This window comes from Rhinoraja longicauda, chromosome 1, assembly GCF_053455715.1.
Source record: "Rhinoraja longicauda isolate Sanriku21f chromosome 1, sRhiLon1.1, whole genome shotgun sequence".
Taxonomy (NCBI): domain Eukaryota; kingdom Metazoa; phylum Chordata; class Chondrichthyes; order Rajiformes; family Arhynchobatidae; genus Rhinoraja; species Rhinoraja longicauda.
The window spans coordinates 15,424,152-15,447,921 of record NC_135953.1 but is presented as its reverse complement, the minus strand read 5'-3'; the positions used below and the strand labels follow the sequence as shown (position 1 = coordinate 15,447,921).

At 46.0% G+C, this 23,770-nt stretch overlaps 2 protein-coding genes across 4 annotated transcripts in view; both read left to right on the top strand.

Moving 5' to 3' along the window:
- The first annotated feature begins 3,290 nt into the window (after positions 1-3,290).
- Positions 3,291-11,303, top strand: fastkd5 (FAST kinase domains 5). Its single transcript, XM_078410187.1, has 2 exons — positions 3,291-3,384; positions 8,604-11,303. Exon 2 carries the CDS (start codon positions 8,647-8,649, stop codon positions 11,164-11,166), a length of 2,520 nt encoding a protein of 839 aa, XP_078266313.1. The 5' UTR covers positions 3,291-3,384; positions 8,604-8,646; the 3' UTR covers positions 11,167-11,303.
- ubox5 (U-box domain containing 5) overlaps positions 3,297-23,770 on the top strand; it is a 77,801-nt gene continuing 57,327 nt past the window's right edge. For 2 of the 3 annotated variants that reach the window (XM_078410493.1, XM_078410323.1), the window contains exons 1-4: positions 3,297-3,384; positions 17,222-17,305; positions 17,589-17,682; positions 20,137-21,301. In XM_078410493.1, coding sequence (XP_078266619.1) covers positions 17,632-17,682; positions 20,137-21,301 — 1,216 coding nt within the window. In that variant the 5' untranslated portion in view covers positions 3,297-3,384; positions 17,222-17,305; positions 17,589-17,631. The remainder of the gene's footprint in view (positions 3,385-17,221; positions 17,306-17,588; positions 17,683-20,136; positions 21,302-23,770) is intronic. The other variant, XM_078410413.1, reaches the window with a different exon arrangement.

The following is a 23,770-nucleotide window of genomic DNA, read 5'->3' as shown; positions in this document are numbered from 1 at the left end:
CTGTTGGGAGTGCATGAAATGGTCTTGATTATCCTGAAATGGTAAACATGCGCCATCTAGTGGTGCAAAATTGGAATTGGCCTTTTCTATGGCTTTAAGGATCCTAAAAAGTTAGACGAGTGATAGTCTCGAAAGAGTCTTTCCCAGACTTAAAGAAAGTGTGGGTAGTTCTGCGAAAGTGCCTATTTCCATAATGTTAATTGGCAAAAATACAATTGATATATAACGTGGGGCATTTATTCACAAAATGCTGGAGTAAGGCAGCATCTCGGGAGAGAAGGAACGGGTGACGTTTCGGGTCGAGACCCTTCTTCAAACTTTGGGGCAAATTATAATGTGGGGCAAATTAGTTATAACACGATTTCAATCAGAAACTAGGCCATCCATTAAAAGTTAATTTGGAATTTTGTTTGTTTAGTTTAGTTCAGAGATACAGCCCGGAGAACATGCCCTTCGGCTCACCGAGTCTATGCCGACCAGCAATCCCTGCACACTTACACTATCCAACACACACTAGGAACATGTATTGTCTTTCTGCTGACTGGATAGAACGCAACAAAAGCTTTTCACCGTACCTTGATACACATGACAAAATAAAGTGATTGATTGATTGACAATTTACAATTATACCAAGCCAATTACCCTACAAACCTGTACGCCTTTGGAGTGTGGGTGGAAACTGGAAGTCCCGCAGAAAACCTATGCAGGTCACGAAGAGAACATACAAACCCCATACAGACAGCACCCGTTAGTCAGGATCAAATCCGGGTCTCTGGCACTGTAAGACAGCAACTCTACCGCTGTGCTACTGTGCCACCCTGTGCCAAAATTGCCAAACGGCTTTTGTTAAAGGGAAGTTACAGGAAAGCTGCTTTATTTCCCTTGACCTTTTTCTCCCATGACAGCTTAAGTCTAAAGTCCATCACTTTAGACTTTACTTTAGACTTTAGAGATAGTTTCAAGGTTTCCAAGGTCAGTTTATTGTCACATGTACCAATAACAGTATAACAGAGCTTTATTTGTCATTCGGTACCAAGGTACCGAACAAAACTACATAGCAGTCATACAAAAAAAGAACACAAGACACATAACCCCAACACAAACGTCCATCACAGTGACTCCAAACACCCCCTCACTGTGATGGAGGCAACAAAACTTCCACTCTCTTCCCCACGCCCACGGACAGACAGCTCGTCCCCGACCGACCCGCACAGTCCCCGCAAGGGGATGGCCCGCGGCCGAGCCGCACCGGGCGCTGAAACGTCTCGCGGCCGAGCCGGGCGATGGAAGGCCCCGTGACCAAGCCTTGCGCAGCTAAGTCCCGCGGCCGAGCCGCACCAGCGATGTAAAGCCCCGCGGCCGAGCCGCACCGGTGTAGGTCCGGACAATGTAGGCTGGGGCGCCGCGTAACGGAGGTTGCGTAGCAACCCGCCTCCCGGCCCAGGCGGCCGCCATTGGTGGAGCGGGAGCATGTAGCCACTGGCTGGGTGAAGTCACGTGGGGCGCAGGGCGGTGAACTCAACCTGTCCCTTATTTGGGAGTGAGATAGTTGGCACCCCTAGCTAGAAGGCACACCCTCAGACTTAAACGATATGCCTTTGGAACGGAGATAAGGAAAATTTCTTTAGCCAAAAGTTGTGAATCTGTGGAACTCATTGTCACAGATGGCTGTGGAGGCTAAAGGGCCTGTCCCACTTCCGCCATTTTGAAGGCGACTGCCGGCGACTGTCAAAGTCGTAGCAGATCACCAAAAAACCTTTGATTTTTTTAACCCTATGACAATGTCTACGACTTCCCCTACGACAATGCCTACGACTAGCTACGACAACCTACCACCTAGGCGATGGCAGGCTGCCGACAACCGGCGACCCAGTTGTCGCCATCTAGGACGTCCACCTACGACAGCGACTATGACAAGCTACGACAAGCGAAGTCAACCTACCTCCACCCTTGACAAGCTACCTGTCAGGTCACAACTGATGACAACGGTAGCCATTTCATGTAATTTTGGCGCAAAAATGGGTTTGGGTAGGGTCTCCGATCATTCAGCATCATAACTGCCAGGAAGCAACATATGATGGCATTGCTTTTGCATCAAATGCAAGCCCTGCAGCTTGCAGCGGCTCTCATGCTTAAAATTCTGCAAGGCAGAAGGACACGAAGAATGGGGAAGAGGCCCAAGCAGAGGTCTGTGTGGTTGAAGCCCTTGTTCCCGAAGAGACCCAATGCAGTGCAATGTTAAAATAAATGAAAAGCGTTTGCTTTTCAATGCAGTGCAATGCTTGTGTTTGTGTTTGTTTTTTTGGTCAAAATAAATGAAATAAAGAAATTTGAAAGAGATGCCATGAGAAACTACTCTGAAATACAATAACTTCAAACATCAATCTTTGGTCAGAGAGAAATTTCCGCGACGACCCGAGAACAGCTACGATTCATTGACGACGACTCACGACCACGCCCGCGACACACCGCAACACTGGAGACGGCTCACGACCGTGCTCGCGACAGCCCGTGACACACCGGCGACCTTGCGGCGACAGCCTAGTCGTCTTAAAAATTGCCGGACTGGGACAGGCCCTTTAGTCATTGGGTATTTTTAAAGCAGAGATTGACAGAGAAGGGTCTCAACCCAAAACGTCATCCATTCCTTCTCTCCAGAGATGCTGCCTGTCCCGCTGAGTTACTCCAGCTTTATGTGTCTATCTTCTATGGACTAATTCCTAATTCAAGTCAAGTCAAGTTTATTTGTAAGTTAATTAGTCAGAGTGTCAGGGGTGATGGGGAGAAGGCAGAAGAATGGGGTTGAGATCAGTCATGATCGAATGGTGGATTAGACTCGATGGGCTGAATGGCCTAGTTTTGCTCCTATAGCTTATGGTCTTATGCCAGAAGAAGGCAGCATCAGCCAAGGTTCCCACCATCCTGGCACATGCCCTCCACCTGCGCATGTGCAGCGAAAAACTGAGCAAAGGCGGGTGCGCATGTGCGGGAGCGACCTGAGCCGAGGAACGGCTGCGCCTGCGCCGGATATGGTCAGAGCCTGGGGCGTGTGCGCATGTGCGGGAACGGTTGGAGCGGATGGTCGGGAAAAGGGGGCGTGTACGCATGTGCGGGGACGGTTGGAGCCTGGGGCGTGCGCACGGTTGGAGCGTGTGCGTATGTGCATTGGCGACCGGAGCAGAGGGGCTTGTGCGCATGTGCGGGAAGAGGGGCGTGTGCGCATGTGCGGGAAGAGGGGCGTGTGCGCAAGTGCGGGGACAGTCGGAGCCTGGGACGTGCGCACATGTACAGGGGGCGACCGGAGCAGAGGGACGTGTGCGCATGTGCGGGGTCCCGGGCTGGCGGGGCCTGTGGAATCAGCTGTAACTTCCAGGCGCCTTGAAGGTAACCAAGACGTTTAAATGCGTTTCAATGGCAAATGCAAGCAGGGCGGCCGATCAGATTAAAGACGGGGATGATGTGGAGGCGGGAATGTTGGCGGGTTCGGGGCTGGAGCAGGTTGCGGACACGCGGAGTGTGTGGAAGCGGTTCATGTGTGTAACCCTGGGTCCGGTCAATGGGCCGCGGACAGCGCACTGGTCGCCGTCTGTGGAGTCGTCGCTGCTTTAGTCATAGGGTGATACAGCGTGGAAACAGGCCCTTCGGCCCAACTTGCCCACACCGGCCAACATGTCCCAGCTGCACTAATCACACATGCCTGCGTTTGGCCTATATGTTATGTTTGTGTTGTCATTTGTGAGCGGAGCGCCAAGGCACATTCCTTTTATATGCACATACCTGGCCAATAAACCTATTCATTATTATTATTATTCATTATTATTATTATCCATTATATCCCTCCAGAGGGGTCAGAGATCATCTCTGACCCTTCTCACCCTGGCCGCAAACTCTTCAAATCACTTCCCTCTGGAAGACTAAGCAAATATCCCAACCCTTCAATGGCAGCCATAGTAAGTGCTTATCTGAAGTTCTCCACATGCTCTCCAGAAGGCGTTGCGTCGCAACAGTACGGTTCAGGGGTTGTGACCTCGCCTGCCGTACAACCCCCATACCCCACTATGATGAGCCTATTAGTCTTGAAATTATCTGCAAACCCCTGGCATATTTGTTCCCCTAATTCCATTGACTATTTTGAGGCTGATAGTACACTCCCAACAAAGGGATCATCCTCTTTTTATTTCTCAGCTCCGCCCATCTAGCCTCACTCGATAATCCTTCAGTAATATCATCTCCTACTACTGCTGCTGCGATGTTCTCCTTAAGCAGTGGAGCAACCCCCCTGCCTCTCTTTTATCCCCACCTCTATCTCACCTGATGCAGCAGTATCCTGGATCATTAAGCTGCCAGATTTATCCCTCCCTCTCCCATGTTTCCGTAATGGATATAATGATCCAGTTACAAGTACCTTTCCGTGCCCTGAGTTCATCAGCCTGACCTATCGGACTTGTAGCCCTGAATTAACTGCAATTTAATCTAATCGTCTTTCCTTGCTCCCTGCCCAGGTGAGAGGCTGAAAGTCGATACAGAAGTCGATGACAGCAAGTTCAGAAGACAGGAAAGGCCTTTCCTGTCTTCTGAACTTGCTGTCATCGACTTCTGTATCAACTTTCAGCCTCTCACCTGGGCAGGTACATGGACAGGATAGGTTTAGAGGGATATGGGCCAAAGGCGGGCAGGTGGGACTAGTGAAGATGGGGCATGTTGGTCAGCGTGGGCAGGTTGTGCCGAAGGGCCTGTTTCCACGCTCTATGACTAGGACCTGCCTCGATACTGCATTTCATCCCATTACCCCGACAATCAAATTTAAACCTTTCCAAGTCGTCCTTGCAAATCCAATGACCCACCAGGATATTGGTCTCTCTCCAGTTCAGGTGCAACCCATCCCTCAAGATTCTCAGGACTGAGCATCACTTGGTTCAGGTCTGTTTTTGTGGATTCTGAAATGGCTGAATACAGAGAGAGATGCGCAGACTGTACCTTAGTCAGGACAGGAGCTCCTTGGCCAATTGTAAGTTTGGTGGATGGGGACTCCCTTTACTGTTTATTCTGGGTTTCTAAGTGCTCCTTACTGAATTTTGGGTCAGTGATTACAAGAAGTGGGTAATGGTGTTGCATGTAGAAACAGTGAACTGCAGATGCTGATTTACAAAAAAAGACAAAATGCAAGAGTGGGTTAGGCAACATCTCTGATGAACTTGGATAGGTGATGTTTCGGGTCAGGACCCTTTTTCGTATCCATGTTCTCTAGATATGTTGCTTGACCCACTGATTTACTCCAGCACTTGGTGTCCTTTTGTGTAAACCAGCATCTGCAGTTCCTTGTTTCTAGTTAGTAATAGGTGAGGAGGGATTTTGATAGGAAGATGGTTGGACAAAGGCCAGAGATGAAAAGACAGAAGGTATGAGACAAAACAATGGAACAGTTGCAAATTGTGAAACTGGAGGAAGGTGGGGCACACGGGGGAGAGGGAGGGGGGAAACAGAAATGGAAGGGTGGGGTGAAGAGGGGGGTTCGGTAGGTTACCTAAAATTGTACCATTCAGTGTTCATACCGTTGGGTTGTAAGCTACCTATGGCCTTGCATGTTTTCAAATAAGCTTTTCCTATGTCCATCAGGCAACCTTCTCCTGTAACAGAGTTTGGAATAGAGTGCCTGTTTCAATAGTCTGGTGTTGGGCATTTGAATGATGTGACCTGCTACTGAGAGAAATTAAGGCTTCAACACTGGGCCTGTTGGCCAAGGAGAAGGTAGTTTGCTTAACGTGCTAGTGGGTTTTGAGGAGGCATCTTTGGTGGTATCAAAAGTTGTCGCCCAACATGCTTTTACCTTTCACTGTAGCCTTGATTATGATTCAAGGTATTTTATTGTCACATGTACAGTAAAATTCCATTTTTGCATACAGTTCAGTAATAGTATTTCTATGCATAAGCAGAATCTTAGTTAAGTGCAAGTGTATAGGAATAGTACCCTGAGCCAGTATACAAGAGTCGCCATGTTTTGGTGCCAGTTTTCATGATTCAAATTATGTATAGGTCAAGTTCATTATACCAATTCTTTAAATTAAACAGGCAATTGAACAAGTGCTGGAAGTGAAATGAGTCTGATTGCACCAGTTTTTGTCATGCATGGTTATGGTAGGCCAAGTGTGCCACACTTCAATGATATTTAAAAGAAATCTAGGACCTGGTTCTTTGGCATGGTACGGTACTTTATTTGTCACATGCACCAAGGCACAGTGAAATTCTTTTTTGTCTACAGTTCAGTACAAGTATCACTATACATAAGCACTTGGATATGGACACAAAATGCCAGAGTAACTCAGCAGGACAGGCAGCATCTCTGGAGAGAAGGAATGGGTGATGTTTCAGGTTGAGATCCTCCTAAGCACATAGATATATATATTAGATAAACATCTCAGATGCAGTAGACAGTATACAGAGTCGCCGGTTTGGCACTACTTATGATAATGTTTGACCGTTACCTTGGAAATGAGACAAATGAATTAGAGGTAGCCAGTCTTCCCGCTGATTATTAGCTTGGAGAAAAACTATGGAGCCAGTAATTGAGTTCATAATTGAATGCCTTGATACTGACCAGGTACACTATTAGATGTAGAGGAAGGAACTGCATTGTGTCCATAAACAGAACTAACAAAGCACTATTCTTCTGAAGGCACTTGCCGAGAGAAATGGTTTGGTCTGGTTCGATTACATTTTGCACGGTTTTGGTAAGCGATGTTAGATGATTTTAAAACACATCTCCAGAGTAGTTAGTGTCCTAGAAACTGCTACTTTTCATCTTTCATAATGAATGGGGGCTATTTTCTTAAAAGAACACAAGAAACAGGAGCAGGAGAAAGCCATAATGCCCCTTTTAAGTTGATATATTTGTTCAGTGAATTATTAGATCCCACTGTATAATGTTCATGGATTTACGAAGGGGAAATCATGCTTGACTAATCTTCTGGCCGGGAGGTGGGTTGCTATGCAACCTCCGTTACGCGGCGCCCCAGCCTACATTGTCCTGACCTACACTGTCCGAACCTACACTGTTCGGACCTACAGTGTCTGGACCTACAGGAACACCAGATGCAGTAGACGTGGTTGGAAGAGGTGCACGTGAACCTCTGTCTCACCTGGAAGGACTGCCAGGGTCCCTGGATGGATGTGAGGGATGGGGTACAGGGACAGGTGTTGCATCTTCTGTGGGTGCAGGGGAAAGGATGAGAGAACTAGGGAGTTGTAAAGGTAGTGGTCTCTGCAGAAGGAGGAAAGGGATGGGGATAGGAAGATGTGACTGGTGTTGGAATCACGTTGGAGGTGACATGGTGGTGCAGCGGTAGAGCCACTACACAGATGGTCTTAATCACCTCACCTCGCCATAGTCTTTGTAGTCAAGAGGGACAATGGAATATCCTCCTCACATTTGGCAGAGATTTGTCTCCATTTCCAGTTACTTCATGACCGCCATCATGTTAACCAGTGGATCTTTCCTGCCGCGTTGTGACATTTGATCTCCAACACATCCTCCTGAGCAAACGTTAATTTTAACAAGTGATGGAAAGCTGTTAACCTGCGCAACTACACCCCAGCACTGAAATTACTTAAGCTGTACTCTGCAGATAACACTTGTGCCTGTGCGCACACTCGGTCAAGTGCCATCGTTGCTTTCATTGATTTATACGAGAGGATGGGCCCTGTGCTCAACATCTGCACAGCAAAAGACCTACACCACCCTGCCCTTGCCTCACCACACCTCCAACAATAAAGTTCACCTCCACAACGCACCCTAGAAAACGTGGGCCACATCCTGCATCTTAGAATCCATGTCTCAGCAAAGTCAGACATGTATGATGACGTTCACCACTACCTTCACAGCCTTTGCTCAATTGAAGTATAGGGTATTTGAACATCAAGACCTCAGACCTGAGCAGCAGTGATCCCTCTCCTCCGATACACTTATGTGATCTTGACCACCGAGAGCGGACATCTCAAAACATTGGAAAAATATCACCAGACATTCCTCAAAATCCACCAGGAGGGACCAATAAACATACCAGTGTTGTCTTCCAGATCAACATCCCCAATACTGAGAGATTAGATACATTCGGTCTGCTGCATTAGAGTGATGAATGTTAAACTGCAGAAGATGCAAAAGGCACTGGCATCCATTAGATGCAAGTGTACTGGTGGATATCAATGGAGAATTGGAATGTATTTTGCTAGTTAATGTTTTCTTTTGGAAATTTTCCTGTTGTCATAAAAGAGAAGTTACCTATTAGACATGTTTGCAGGTCCCCAAGGAGTTCATCTGTTCAAAAGTTATAAGAGCATAATCAGGCCATTCGGCCCATCAAGTCTACTCCACCATTTAATCCTGGCTTCTCCCCATAATCCCTGAGATCCGTACTAATTAAGAATCTGTCAATCTCCGTCGTAAAAATATCCATTGACTTGGCCTCTACAGACTTCTGTGGCAATGGATTCCACGGGCTCACTCTCTGACTAAAGAAATTCCTCCTTCCTTTCCCTTTAAATTATTAATGCAGTTGATCTTGGACATTCAAAGCATCAAACCATTTACTATTCTGCCTTTTTTTCAGTACTGGAGAGAGCCAAGTCCCAAGTCCCCCACACTTCCCAGATATGGCTACAGTCAAGTGCTGGAAGCTTCCCAGAGGAATCTACAATTGGCGGACATATTCAAAAACCAGGGGATGCACTGAAGCAACAAGAAATGAAGAAAAGAAAGAGAATGAAAGTAACAGGGCAGGTGGTGTACGGTTTGGTGGGACCAATCTCTCCGTGGCTGGCACAGACTCCGTGAGGCTGGACTATAAAGTATGTTCCCGTCCCGCGGCGTATGCCAGCACTAAAATCCAGGCGCAGCAGAATATTTCCAATGAGACAGATGATTACAGGGACGCTTTCTCACTTCTATTGGAACAAGCCCCATCCAATGTGGGGATCAAACAAGTGCGTAACACCTACATGGTGACTTGTTCTCGGCAGCTCTCCGGTGTCAGAAACACTCTGCTGGATCTATCTCACAGTAAGGCCAATGAAGGGCAGCTGGGTGATGCACAGCGGCACGTGACCTCAAAGGAAAAGCTGGACGTGGACAGGGTGGAGGTCTACGATACAAAAGAAGACCCTCGAGGGTTCCAGAAAATTGGAAGTGCCTACAAGGCTCTTTGTTTCTGCGGCTCAGAACAGAGAGAGGAGCTCTCCGTGCAAGAGGGGCAGAAGATCCTGAGTGATGTTTCCATCATGAAGGGCAGCATGACCCCAGAGTGCATATCTGACTACTTGTGGCAGCTCAGCTGGCTGCCTGCCGACCAGCACACACTGGTGAAGGCAGACTCCCGCTTTGCAATGCTTTGCCGGTACAGCTTAGACATTCAGGAAACATTCACTTTGCCTCAGCTCCTCCGGATTCTCGAGGGCATGGTTCGCCTGGGGGTGCCCCCTTCCCACACGTTCCTGAAGGCCTACGAGGCCGAGTTCTGCCGCCGGGTGTGGGATATGGACTTCGATCAGCTCTTGTTCACAGCCGACCTGTGGCGCTGCCTGGGGCGCAGTGTGCCGCGGTACATGGGGCTTCTCGTGAGCTACGCGGCCTTGCGCTGGAAGGAGCTGACCATGGCCCGGCTGGTTCAGCTCCTCTACATCGTTGGGGAAAGCCGCCAAGCCCCTCCAGATCTCATGCAGAAACTGGAGCTGCTGCTCTCCACGCACCTGGATCAGATGAACATGGAGGAGGTCGGAGCTGCCTGCCTGGGTTTCTTCAAGTCAAAAAATGGATTTTCGGAGCAGCTGATGAAAAGAATTGGCGACAAGGTTGCTGCAAAGATGGATGATATTAGCAATTATAGCTTGGTGAACGTGATGAAAATGTTCCGTTACACGCACCAGAGCCACTTGCCGTTCTTGGAGCGACTAGGGGAGGTAGCAGCTGAGCGCATTCCCACTATTGGCACGCAGGGGGTGATGCATATTGTGCTGGCATGCGCGGCATTGCACTATCGAGACAGCCGCATCTTGGACGCGGTCGCTGCAAAGGTGCCTTCAAAGGTGCAGTACTGCAGGAGCAAAGATGTCGCCAAATACCTGTGGTCCTTCTCGGCTCTGAACTATGAGCCCGACAATGCCGAGGAATTCTTCTCCAGCCTCACTGAGCAGCTGCACCACAAAATGCATGAGTTTCAGCGTTTCCCGGAGCATTTCCTGACTTCGTTGTTAGCGCTGGCGTTTACTCAACGCTTCCCCCACGATCTCATCGACGTCGCTCTGAGTCCGCAGTTTGTGAAGCTAGCGACGGAAGGGAGTCCATTCGAGCTGAAGAAAGACCTCTTCACGCTCGATGGCACGGTGGCAATTGAGTGCCCCGATTACGCAGGTCACCGTCTCCCACTGCAGTTGCAACAAGAAGTCACAGAAATGCTGTGGAGTTTTGCCAAGCAGGACATCTGTGTGAAGCCTGAGATGGTGGAAGCTGCCACTTTGCTGCAAATGATGCTGGGTGGCCCTCAGTTTGTAAAGAACCATCTGATTTTGCCCCATACCAGGTCGGCTGACCTAGAGGTGCATTTTGACCCGTTTGGTAAGCCGCTTCCATTCAACACAGAAGCGTCGAGGAACGAGGTACAAAAGCTCGAGTTGAAGTTCAACAGCGTCCAGGTCACCGATGAGTTAATTTCCCAACTTGCAAAATGCAGAGTCAGCAGGTCCACTTTGAAAAATGACCCTGACAGCTCGGGCGTGAGAGAAGATGCGGACATTGTTAAAACCTTGCACAACACTGAAGAGGTAAAAGAAAGAAACCGCGTGAGATTGAATATAAAGCTATTTAGAAACGATGCGCCCCTTACCGACAGTCTCCTCAGCTCACTGACTAACTCAAAGACCGCGGACAAAAAAACTGCTTGCCAGCCCAAGGAACGATCAGAAATCCAAAAACTTGCCATTCAGGTGTCTAACCGCAACCATTACTGCCACAGTTCCAGCATCCTCCTGGGGTTGCACAGCATGAAGAGGAGGCAGCTGGCACGAGCAGGCTATGTGGTCATAGAGCTTCCATATTGGGAGTGGGCCCCTTTACTGAAAAGGACTCGCTCTGAGAAAATAGCCTACTTGCATCAGAAACTCTACAATGCACTGGATTGAAATAAACACCCCTTATCGAAAGGAGATCATGTTTCTCAGGCCAGAATTTAACGTTCTGAAACTCAGCAATTTCTGAGTTTAATGCAATAAAAAAAAAAAGTGAACTATCTATTCCATGTCAAGTTCCTTGCTCCGTGTCGTGAAAATAAAATGTTTTGGGAATCTATTGGTGAAAGAACCTCAGTATTGTTCCAACAATTGGATTTGGCTTATTTCCTAATGTTATTTAGTTTACAGATACAGCGCGGAAACAGGCCCTTCGGCCCACCGGGTCCGCGTCGACCAGCGATCCCCGCACACTAACACTATCCCACACCCCCTAGGGACAATTTTTACATTTACTAAGCCACAAACTGTACGTCTTTGGAGTGTGGGAGGAAACCGAAGATCTCGGAGAAAACCCACGGGGAGAACGTACAAACTCCGTACAGACAGCGCCCGTACTCAGGATCGAACCCAGGTCTCCGGCGCTGCATTCGCTGTAAGGCAGCAACTCCACCGCTGCAACACCGTGATTGTCCCAAACACTGTGATTGTCCCAAACTAGCTGTTGTGTTTTTAAATGAAAACCAATTTCCCTATTAATTTTGTTTTTTCTACCCCTTATTCTTTCAAAGGCATTGATACTTCTTCCCCTGCATGAAGACTACCTGTTTTAGACCATAAAGCACACAAGAAGAATTAGGCAAGTCAGCCCATCGTGTCTATTCTGCCATTCAATCGTGGCTGGTCTATTTTTCCCTCTCAATCCCATGGTCCCCTCTCAATCCCATTGTCCTGCCTTCTCCCTGTAACCTTTAACACCCGTATTAATCAAGAATCTATCAATCTCTGCTTTTAAAATACCCAGTGGCGGCCTCTACAATTGTCCGTGGCATCTGTGGTGGTCCACAGATTCACCACCCTCTGGCTGAAGAAATCCCTCCCCATCTCTATTCTGAGGGTATGTCTTTTATCTGAGGCTATGCCCTCTAATTCTAGACTCTCCCATCACTTGAAACATCCTCTCCACATCCACTCTATCTGGGTCTTGCATTATCAGATAAGTTTCATCCTTCGAAACCCCAGTGAGTACAGGTCCAGAGACATGAGACAGCAGGGCGGCACGGTGGCGCAACGGTAGAGTTGCTGCCTTACAGCGAATGCAGCGCCGGAGACTCCGGTTCGATCCTGACCATGGGTGCTGTCTGTACAGAGTTTGTACGTTCTCCCCGTGACCTGCGTGGGTTTTCTCCAAGATCTTCGGTTTCTTCCCACACTCCAAAGACATACAGGTTTGTAGGTTAATTGGCTGGGCAAAATGTAAAAGAAAATTGTCCCTAGTGGGTGTAGGATCGTGTGAATGTGCGGGGATCGCTGGGCGGCGCGGACCCGGTGGGCCGAAGGGCCTGTTTCTGCGCTGTATCTCTAAATCTAAAAAAATCAAATGCTCCTCATACATTAATCCAATCATCCCCGACATCATTCTTGTAAACCTCTTGGCCACCTAAGCATCTGTATTTCCGTTTTGTGAAATTGGTTTTTGAATGCGTGCGGACTGCACCCTCGTGTGGTGTCGCCACTTACACGTTCACGTGGTTACTTTCTTATTCCCCTCCCAGCTAAACGGCTGTAAGATGTTCCCCTTTACGCTCCCCTTGTCCATCTGATATCAGCTAACCTTCCTGTGCCTCACTCTGAAAAGGGTGGTACAATGGCGTGGTGGTAAGGATGCTACTTTACAGCGCCGGAGACCCGCGTTCGATCCTGACTGTGGGTGCTGGCTGTACGGAGTTTGCACTTTCTCCCTGGGCTTCCTCCAGGTGCTCTGGTTTCCTCCCACACTCTAGCATCTAGCCTCTAGTACTTAAATTTATTAACACTGGAGGATTAAAATGCAAAATTAATCCAAATTCTCGTTCCCTACAGATGAAGGGCTACAGCTATTCCTTATAGATTTGCTGTTGTGCGATTTTTGTGATAGGTAGAATTCCACACACTTGGATCAAGGGTCAATAGTGTACTGGGAACCTTACAATGAAATTCTTACTTTCTGCAGCTTTACTAGCCCATTGAAGCAATAATCCACCATAAAAAATATATTAAATCAATAACAAGGATTTTATGAAGATGTTGCCAGGACTTCAGGGCTTGAGCTACATGGAGAGATTGGGCAAGCTAGGGCTTTATTCCTTGGAGTGCAGGAGGCTACGGAATGATCTTATAGAGATGTATAAAATCATGAGGGGTATCATTCTTAATTTATTGTATTATAGAGTCATACAGCATGGAAACATGACCTTCGGCCTAACTTGCCCATGCCAACCAAAATACGCCATCTAAGCTTATCCCGTTCACCCACATTTGGCCTATATATCTTACAATGTTTCCTGTCCATGTACCTGTCCAAATGTCTTTTACATGTTTTGAATGCACCTGCCTCAAGTACTTCCTTTTGCAGCTCATTCCATATACCAATCAGCTTCGGAGTGAAAAGGTTTCTCCTCAGGTTCCTATTAAATCTTTCCCCTTTCACCTTAAACCTCTAGTTCTTGATTCCACAACCCTACAAGATAGACACTGTGCATTCACCCTATCCCACTCATGATTTTATACACCTCTGTAAGACCACATCTCTAAGACCACACCTCTGTAAGACCACACCTCTGTAAGACCACACCTCTGTAAGACCACACCTCTGTAAGACCACACCTCTGTAAGACCACACCTCTGTAAGACCACACCTCTGTAAGACCACATCTCTAAGACCACATCTCTGTAAGACCACATCTCTGTAAGACCGCATCTCTGTAAGACCGCATCTCTGTAAGACCGCATCTCTGTAAGACCGCATCTCTGTAAGACCGCACCTCTGTAAGACCGCACCTCTGTAAGACCACACCTCTGTAAGACCACACCTCTGTAAGACCACACCTCTCTAAGACCACACCTCTGTAAGACCACACCTCTGTAAGACCACACCTCTCTAAGACCGCATCTCTGTAAGACCGCATCTCTGTAAGACCACACCTCTGTAAGACCACACCTCTGTAAGACCACATCTCTGTAAGACTACACCTCTGTAAGACCACACCACATCTCTGTAAGACCACACCTCTGTAAGACCACACCTCTAAGACCACACCTCTGTAAGACCACACCTCTGTAAGACCACACCTCTCTAAGACCACATCTCTCTAAGACTACACCTCTCTAAGACCACATCTCTGTAAGACCACACCTCTGTAAGACCACATCTCTAAGACCACACCTCTGTAAGACCACACCTCTGTAAGACCACATCTCTGTAAGACCACACCTCTGTAAGACCACACCTCTGTAAGACCACATCTCTGTAAGACCACATCTCTAAGTCCACATCTCTCTAAGACCACACCTCTGTAAGACCACACCTCTGTAAGACCACACCTCTCTAAGACCACATCTCTGTAAGACCGCATCTCTGTAAGACCGCATCTCTGTAAGACCGCATCTCTGTAAGACCGCATCTCTGTAAGACCGCATCTCTGTAAGACCACACCTCTGTAAGACCACACCTCTGTAAGACCACATCTCTGTAAGACTACACCTCTGTAAGACCACACCACATCTCTGTAAGACCACATCTCTAAGACCACACCTCTAAGACCACACCTCTGTAAGACCACACCTCTGTAAGACCACACCTCTCTAAGACCACATCTCTCTAAGACTACACCTCTCTAAGACCACATCTCTGTAAGACCACATCTCTAAGACCACACCTCTGTAAGACCACACCTCTGTAAGACCACACCTCTGTAAGACCACATCTCTGTAAGACCACATCTCTGTAAGACCACACCTCTGTAAGACCACACCTCTGTAAGACCACATCTCTGTAAGACCACATCTCTAAGTCCACATCTCTCTAAGACCACACCTCTGTAAGACCACATCTCTAAGACCACATCTCTGTAAGACCACACATCTCTAAGACTACATTGTCTGTAAGACCACATCTCTAAGACCACACCTCTGCAAGACCGCACCTCTGCAAGACCGCACCTCTGCAAGACCGCATCTCTGCAAGACCCCACCTCTGCAATACCCCACCTCTCTAAGACCACACCACATCTCTGTGAGACCACATCTCTGTGAGACCACACCTCTGTAAGACCACACCTTTGTAAGACCACCCCGCACCCTCCTGTGCTCCAAGGAATAAAGTCCTAGCCTGCCCAATCTCTCCCTATAGCTCAGGTTGTAGAGTCCTGGTAACATTCTCATACATCTTCTCTGTACTCTTTCCAGCTTCATGGCATCTTTCCAATATCAGAGTGACTAAAATTGAATACAATACTCGAAGCACAGCTTCACCAACCCCTTATGTACAACTGTAACATAATGTCACAACTTGTACTCTCAATTCCCTGACTGATGAAGGTCAACATACTTCGCCATAGCTTGGCACCACTTTCAGGGAACTATGAACATTTACTCCTAGATCCCTCTCTCAGCAACATTTCCCAGGGCCCAACCATTCCCTGTGAAGCTTCTGTCCTGTATTAAGTTCCTAAAATTAAACACCTGGCACTTGCCTGAACTAAACACCATTAGCCATTCATCAGCCTATTTGCCCAGCTGATCAAGATCCTGTTGTAATTCTTGATAACCATCTCCACTGTCTACAGCACCAATTACTTTAGTGCCAATTCCTCCATAAGTCCACAATGTGAGATAGACACAAAGTGCTGTGGGTCAGGCAGCATTTCTGGAGAAAAAGGATGGGTGACGTTTCAGGTCGAGACTCTTCTACAAACTGAAAGGCAACTGAAATTGTGACACTTAAGAAACATTTAGACAGGTGCATGGACAGGATAGGTTTGGGATATGGGCCAAACGCAGGTAGATGGAACTAGTGTAGATGGGACATGTTGGTCGGTATGGGCAAGTGGGCCTAAGGCCCTGTTTCCACACACTGACTCTATGTCAGAAACGTCTGTTTTCTATTATAACCCATGTTCTATCGCTCTACATACACTTGCTATAATTCTTTCACTTATTGAATAATCACCCGAACACCAGACACAATTAAACTAATGGAATATATACAATAGAAAATAGGTGCAGGAGGAGGCCATTCGGCCCTGTGAGCCAGCACTGTATATTCCATCATTAATGAGTATTATGAAATATATTTTTACTTTTATTATACAGTAGCTTGAAAACTACTGTAAATATATATTGGAGTATTTGCGTAAAGTCGATTTCTGTAGGTCGGGTCATTCGTAACCTGAGGAGCCTCTATTTCGATATATTTCTGTGCCTTCGTATCACTAATGCAGAAATACAGTGTTCATAGTGATTAACAAGCTAGGTAATTATGAATCTTCACAACATACTGTCAGAGGTCTGAAATCTCATCATTAACACGAGGGACGTAGAATCCATGAGGGTTTTCTGATTTATCATAAATGTACCTAAATTTGTTTCATGTAAATAAATGGTCAAAATTGTTGCCAAAGAACTGTGTTAATTTTTTTGGGAGATGCCGAATGATAGTTTGGATAATTGTGGGAGGTGCCTGGGGAGAAATTGGTTATTTTCTTATTCTGTACATAACTGCCCAGGACCTAGAAAAATAATGAACTTGCTTCGTGGGTTCAGAACATTAATTGGCAAAAGAGTCGGTTCTTTACATAGCAAAATTCTACAGACTGCATGTGTAAATATGCAAAAGGAATTTCACTGTGCTGTCGTGACAAATAAATCACCATTGAAACAATGGCAGTCAAACCGCACTGCTGCAAGATATAGTAAAAGTGGAAATCTATAAAATAAATCATAAAAATGAAATCCATGTCCTTCTCTCTCTAACAGTGTAGCATCTCGTCTGTACTTTCAGGTCCTCAATTTCAATATATTCTCTGTAAGTACGTTGGCTGTTTGCGGCCGGCGGTATTTAAATTTTTTTTTTCCTTCTGAAATGCCAATTCTTGTCAGTCTGCAATCCCGTGTACTTACAAAGACATCAAAAAAGGAACATGTCAAATTTAGCATGTCTTGATGCATGGCATTTCACTTGTCCCTACAGATCTCCACAGAAACCTCAAGTTGCAACAGAATATAACCAAATCACTTTTGTGTAGATGCGAGTGATATTTCATCACCAGTTGCAGTGAGTACCTTGCCTATCTTTATTGTGTGAATAAAGGTTGTATAAGCAGCATAGATAAAAGGCCAAAAGCTTGACTGTAAAAACCATATGATTCTCAGATTCATCCCCAAGTCATTTCATCTCTGCATGACTGATCCAAGTCTATGGTCAAATCTATGGTCTATGATCCGAGTCTGTGGTCAGGGTAAATGTCACAAGTGTTTCAGTATGGCTGTGAACAAGTCTGGTATTCAATCCTGGTTCAAATTTGCTTAATACTGATATTTTATTCCGTTCTTTGCAGAAGAAACATCTTTTGGAATTTATTCCTAATTTGGCTGTAAAGAATGATAAACCTTTGCCTCCCCTGCTTTAAACCAAGGATACAATGTAATAAGGTAACTATACTGTTTTTAGCTGCATTTTTAAAGAAATCAGTAAATCACCTTCCTATTAGATAAGTAGGAAAATAATTGCAGATGCTGGTACAAATCGACGGTATCACAAAATGCTGGAGTAACTCAGCAGGTCAGGCAGCATCTTGGAGAGAAGGAATGGGTGACGTTTCGGGTCAAGACCCTTCTTCAGTCAGTCTGAAGAAGGGTCTCGACCCGAAACGTCACCCATTCCTTCTCTCCAAGATGCTGCCTGATCTGCTGAGTTACTCCAGCATTTTGTGACATTTCCTATTAGATAAAGTCATATGAGTCATACAGCATTAAAACAGACCCTTCAGCTGAACTTGCCCATGCCAACTAAGATGCCCTATCTATGCTAGACCCACCTGCCCACATTTGGCCCATATTATTCTAAACCTTTCCATGTACCCGTCCAAATGTCTTTTAAATGTTGTTGTAGTACCTGCCTCAACCTCTTCCTCAGGAAGCACGTTCCATGTACCCACCACCCTCAGTGTGAAAAAATTGCCCCTCAGGTTCCTATTAAATCTTTCCCTTCTCACCTTAAACCTGTGTGCCCTGGTTCTTGATTCCTTTGCTCTGGGTAAAAGTCTCTGTGCCCCTACCTTATCTATTCGCCTCATGATCTTATACACTTATAAGATCACCCCTCATCTTCTTGCGCTCCAAGGAATAAAGTCCTAGCCTGCACAACCTCTCCTTCTAGCACAGGGCAACATTCTTGTAAATCATCTCTGCACTCTTTCCCTTTCGCATTCAAGAGAGAGCTAGATAGAGCTCTTAAGGATAGCAGAGTCAGTGGGTATGGGGAGAAGGCAGGAACGGGGTACTGATTGAGAATGATCAGCCACGATCACATTGAATGGCGGTGCTGGCTCGAAAGGCCGAATGGCCTCCTCCTGCACCTATTGTCTATTGTCTAACATATTTTCCTACAACATGTTGACCAAAACTGAACATAATACTCCAATTGTGGCCCCATCAGTGCCTTGTACAGCTGTAATATAACATCCCAACTTCTCTGCTCAATATCCTGATGAAGGCCAATTTGCCGAAAGCCTTCTTGACAACCCTATGTACCTGAGACGCCACTTTTAAGAAACTATGTACCTGCAATCCTAGATTTCTCTGTTCCACAACACTCCTCCGAGCCCTACCATTCCTGGATGTGGAAAGGATGTTTCCACTGGTGGGAGAGTCTAGGACCAGAGACCATGGGCTCAGAATAAAAGGGCGTACCTTAAGAAAGATGAAGAGGAAGTTCTTTAGTTAGAGGGTGATGACTGTGGAATTTATTTCCACAGAAGTCTGGAGGCCAAGTCAATGGATATTTTTAAGGTGGAGATTGATAGATTCTTGATGAGGACAAGTGTCAGGGATTATGGGGAGAAGGAAGGTGAATGGGGTTGAGGGGGAAATATGGATCCGTCATGATTGAATGGCGGAGTAGACTTGATGGGCCAGATAGCCTAATTCTGCTCTTACAACTTATGAACTTATTATGAACCATTCACTGTGTAGGTCCTACCCTGGTTTGACTTCCCAAAATCCAACATCTTGCACATCTCCATTAAACTGCATTCACCATAACTCCTCACTGATGCCCACGTCTGAGTCTATTGGATGGTGTCCTGGCTGAGAAGAAAGGACTTTGTCTCCATATAGACTCTGCCATGGACGGACGCATTTACAACAAGTGAATTGCGGATGAGCTCAAAAGGATTTATCCCGCGATTTATTGCATCCTATCTGTTACTTCCCCCCCCCCCCCAGCATGCTTTTCTACTTGGCTCTCTGCTTTGTACCTCAGCTGTCTGCATGGCGGGCAGTTTCCACATTCCATGCATCGTCTGGGTAAAGAGGTATTTCCTGGACTATTGTTTGTTAGCACCATCTAATTTTAGACTCCCCTGCTCACTGGGACCTGACCCTCTGCTACTGAGAAGATGTGCAATCCAATCCACTAGCCATTTGGTTGGAGTGGAGCTGTGAGACCAGAATAGCAATCAACAGACAATAGGTGCAGGAGTAGGCCATTCGGCCCTTTGAGCCAGCACCGCCATTCAATGTGATCATGGCTGATCATTCTCAATCAGTACCCCATTCCTGCCTTCTCCCCATACCCCCTGATTCCGCTATCCGTAAGAGCTCTATCTAGCTCTCTCTTGAATGCATTCAGAGAATTGGCTTCCACTGCCTTCTGAGGCAGAGAATTCCACAGATCCCCTTTTCCAACTCTCCCCTTTTCTCTCTCTCTCCCTGAAGAGAGACATCACAGACTTTAGCCACTTCCTCCTCACTCTGTGCCACAGTCATTGGAAACTTGCTGGAGCCTGACCCTTGCCTTTCCTTTGCCTACAACTCAGTGTTAGCAAATTATCACAAAACGTTTTTAATCAAAGTGACAAAATACTTTTGTTCCTTTTTGCTCAGGTCTGCGCTGATGGCTATGAAGTAGGCAATCTGATATCTGCAGATCCCGTGAAAAGGAAGTGTGGATTCCGCGCTGAATACTTTATCATACCTCCTCTACACGTCACTGTTTCATTTCCATTCAATGTGGAGCTTTGTAGAATTGACTTGGAAGTCTCACTGCCCTTGCAAAGCTCTGTAGGATTGGACATCTATACTTGCACAACATGTAGTAAGACTATGACGTGGAATGAAAACCCCATGCAAAACTCTCAGCCTGCTGGCCAGGCCTTTCTTGACAAAGATGTTTTTACTTTAGTGGGGAAAGTTGTACTGAAGCAAAGCAAAGTATCTTTCAGGCACAAAGCATATAAACCCAGACCTCCTTTTCATGAGTTAAATGAGCCTTCTGCCATTGACCATTGTACGTCTCTACAGGATTTGTGGAACAAAGGGCAGTTTTCATTGACAAGCATAAATCACCTCAGGATCAGCATCACCTATGTGTTAGGAGGCCGTTTGCCTTGTTTGAAGAGGGTGGACATCTGGGGCCAACCATCTCGATGGTCCCCTCGTAAACTTGTTCAAAGCGTCTTCAAGGTTTACCAAGAATACAAGGCTGAGCCATCGATTCCACCGATCAAGCAGGGAAGTGCTTCCATCGCCTCATCCAGCGATACACCAAGTCATAGCCGAGAGCCAGATGCTGGTGGATCTCTGCAAATCAGCGGGAGCATTCCAGAGGAATTTCTGGATCCCATTACTTCTGAACTCATGGTCCTTCCAATGTTGCTGCCCAGCGGTAAGGTAATCGATCAGAGCACGCTGGACAAACATAGTCGGTGTGAAGCTACCTGGGGCCGGGTGCCGAATGACCCCTTCACCGGCGTCCCTTTCAGCCGCCATTGCAAGCCTGTGCCTCATTCGACTCTTAAAGCAAGGCTGGACCATTTCCTGTTGCACAACCCAATACCAGGCCACACTGTTGTGGGGAGAACTCAAGTTGGTTTTGTTGCCTCGTCTGCAGTGAAGAGACAATTGGACTCCACGCAAGCTACCGACGTGAATCATGTCTCAGAACAAATTAGTGCCTGCAGTAGTTCAAACTCTGCCGTTGTTTTGTATTCTGATCAAAAGAGATTCAAAGTAGAAATGAAGGAACTGCAAAAGCCAGAGAGACATTTGGGTAAGGCTGTATTTTTACATTTTGTCCCAGTGTGGCATAAATACAGATTTTAACTTGTGAAAATGTGAATTAGAACTGGGGTCCTGTCGCACCCAATTGCAATTATGTGTCTGCAAATGACCATTCCTTGCGTGAGTATAGATTGATTACAGGAAAAGGGACATTCATAGATGCTATAACGCAACCCGATTGTAAATGATAGTTGGAATGGACTGAGTAGGCAAAAGAGCCTGATTCCATGCTGTATCTCTTTATGAACAAGCCATTCCTACTCATTTCCACAAGCAATTATTTCTGATATAACTTCAGCATTAAGAATTAAAGGACGTCCTTTTAGGAAGGATTTAAGGAGAAATTTCTTTAGTCAGAGGGTGGTGAATCTGTGGAATTATTTGCCACAAAAGGCTGTGAAGGCCAAGTCAGTGGATATTTTTAAGGCAGAGATAGACGGATTCTTGGTTAGTACGGGTGTTAGAGGTTATGGGGAGAAGGCAGGAGAATGGGGTTAGGAGGGAGAGATAGATCAGACTTGATTGAATGACGGAGTAGAATTTATGGGCCTAAGGGCCTAATTCAACTCTTATCACTTATGTGCTTATGATTTTATGATTATAATCTTGGCTTTTTATTTGGTGCTTTTCTTACATGGTCTGTCTAAGAAGGTCTGTGGAAGGGGGGTGACCTGCTGCCACACCATTTCCCATCAATTTTGAGGTGGCTGATGAGAAAAATCCCAAGTGTCAGAAAATGCAAGAGGTCTTTGTGGATGCTGGTATATGCAAAAAATTATAGGTAGCCAGAATTTCCTAGGTTTTAAGCATTTTGCCCATTACTGCTCTTCTTAGATCAATATCTGTATTTTGATGTTTGGACCAATGTCATTACTTAAAAGTAAGACCATAAGACATCGGAGCAGAATTAGGCCATTCAGCGATTCGAGTCTACTCTGCCAATCAATCATGGCTGATCTATTTTTCGCACTCAAACCCATTCCCCTGCCTTCTACCGTGATCTTTGCCCGTCCTAATCAGGAACCTGTCAATCTCCGCCTTAAAATTACCCAATGTCTTTGCCTCCACGGCGTCTGTGGCAATGGATTCCACAGTTTCACCACCCTCTGGCTAAATAAATTTGTCCTCCCCATTTTGAAGGTACGCCTTTTTATTCGGAGGCTGTGCCCTCTGGTTCTAGAATCTCCCATTATTGAAAAGATAGAGTAGGGCAATATTTTTCCCACAAGAAGATTGTTGGTCTTTGAATTTCAAGACGTCCCAAATTTCATTCCTCCTCCCTGCTCCCATCTGCCAGAAGGTACGGATGCTTGAAAGCATGCACCACCAAACAGAAACAGCCTTTCCCCTCTGTTAACAGGCTTCTGAGTAGTCCTTCCACAAGCTTAGGGTACTGTCCGACTCACCTCTTCCCTATTATGTTAATTGAATTTTGTCTAGAGAACTGATGCACTAGAATACAAAGGAGTGTAGGAAAAAAACTGCAGTTGCTAAAAGCTATATTCTGTACTCTATCTTTCCCTTTGATCTATCTATAGTACCTGCATTTTACTTAGTCATACAGCACGGAAACAAGTCCTTCAACCCAACCTATCCATGTCCAAGTCTTATCTGATCTAAAGATAATAGTCTGAAGAAGGGTCTCGACCCGAAACGTCGCCCATTCCTTCTCTCCTGAGATGCTGCCTGACCTGCTGAGTTACTCCAGCATTTTGTGAATAAATACCTTCGATTTGTACCAGCATCTGCAGTTATTTTCTTACACTAAAGATAATAGGAAAATTGCCAAATCCATATAGCCAGTGGCAATTACTGTTCACCTTTTCAGTTTGGTATTTTATCATGATCTGGGTGGAAATGGTTCAAGTGCTTTGTAGTTGATAGAATCCTTTGTTTCTCCTGCAAGTTTGATCCCGTTTGTATAAAAAATGTTCAGGAAGATCGCAATAGAATTACCAGCTCAAATTCTCACCATTATCTTCCCCATGGATCAGGGAAATGTGTTTGTGCATTCAAGGAACGTAGACATTGCTGGAAAAAAACTGTATTTTTGTCCAATTGCCCCTAATTGGTCATTAGTGGTGGATCAAGTGTCAATCACATTGCTATAGGCCAGGCTTTGGATTAAGATAATTGATTATGAGAGAGGACATTTTATAATAAATAGTAGGTTGACCTTTTTAAATTTCTATTTCATTATTTCAACTTGACTTCTCCAGTTGTTGTGGTTGAGTTCAAACTCAAGTGAATTGAGAGTCCGTGCCTAAGAATGCTACGTCAGTCATTGGACCACGAGCAATTGTAACCCTGTGTGCAAATTGACTGCTAAATTTCCTACATTGTAACATTGACTATACTTTCACATAGATATTCAGGAAATGGAGGGATATGGATCATGTGCAGGCCAATGAGATTAGTTTACCTTAGCATCATGTTCAGCACAGACCTTGTGACACAA

Bases quoted from the DNA above. Each gene is read 5' to 3' on its own strand.
- fastkd5 (XM_078410187.1), top strand. From the start codon at position 8,647: ATGGCTACAGTCAAGTGCTGGAAGCTTCCCAGAGGAATCTACAATTGG.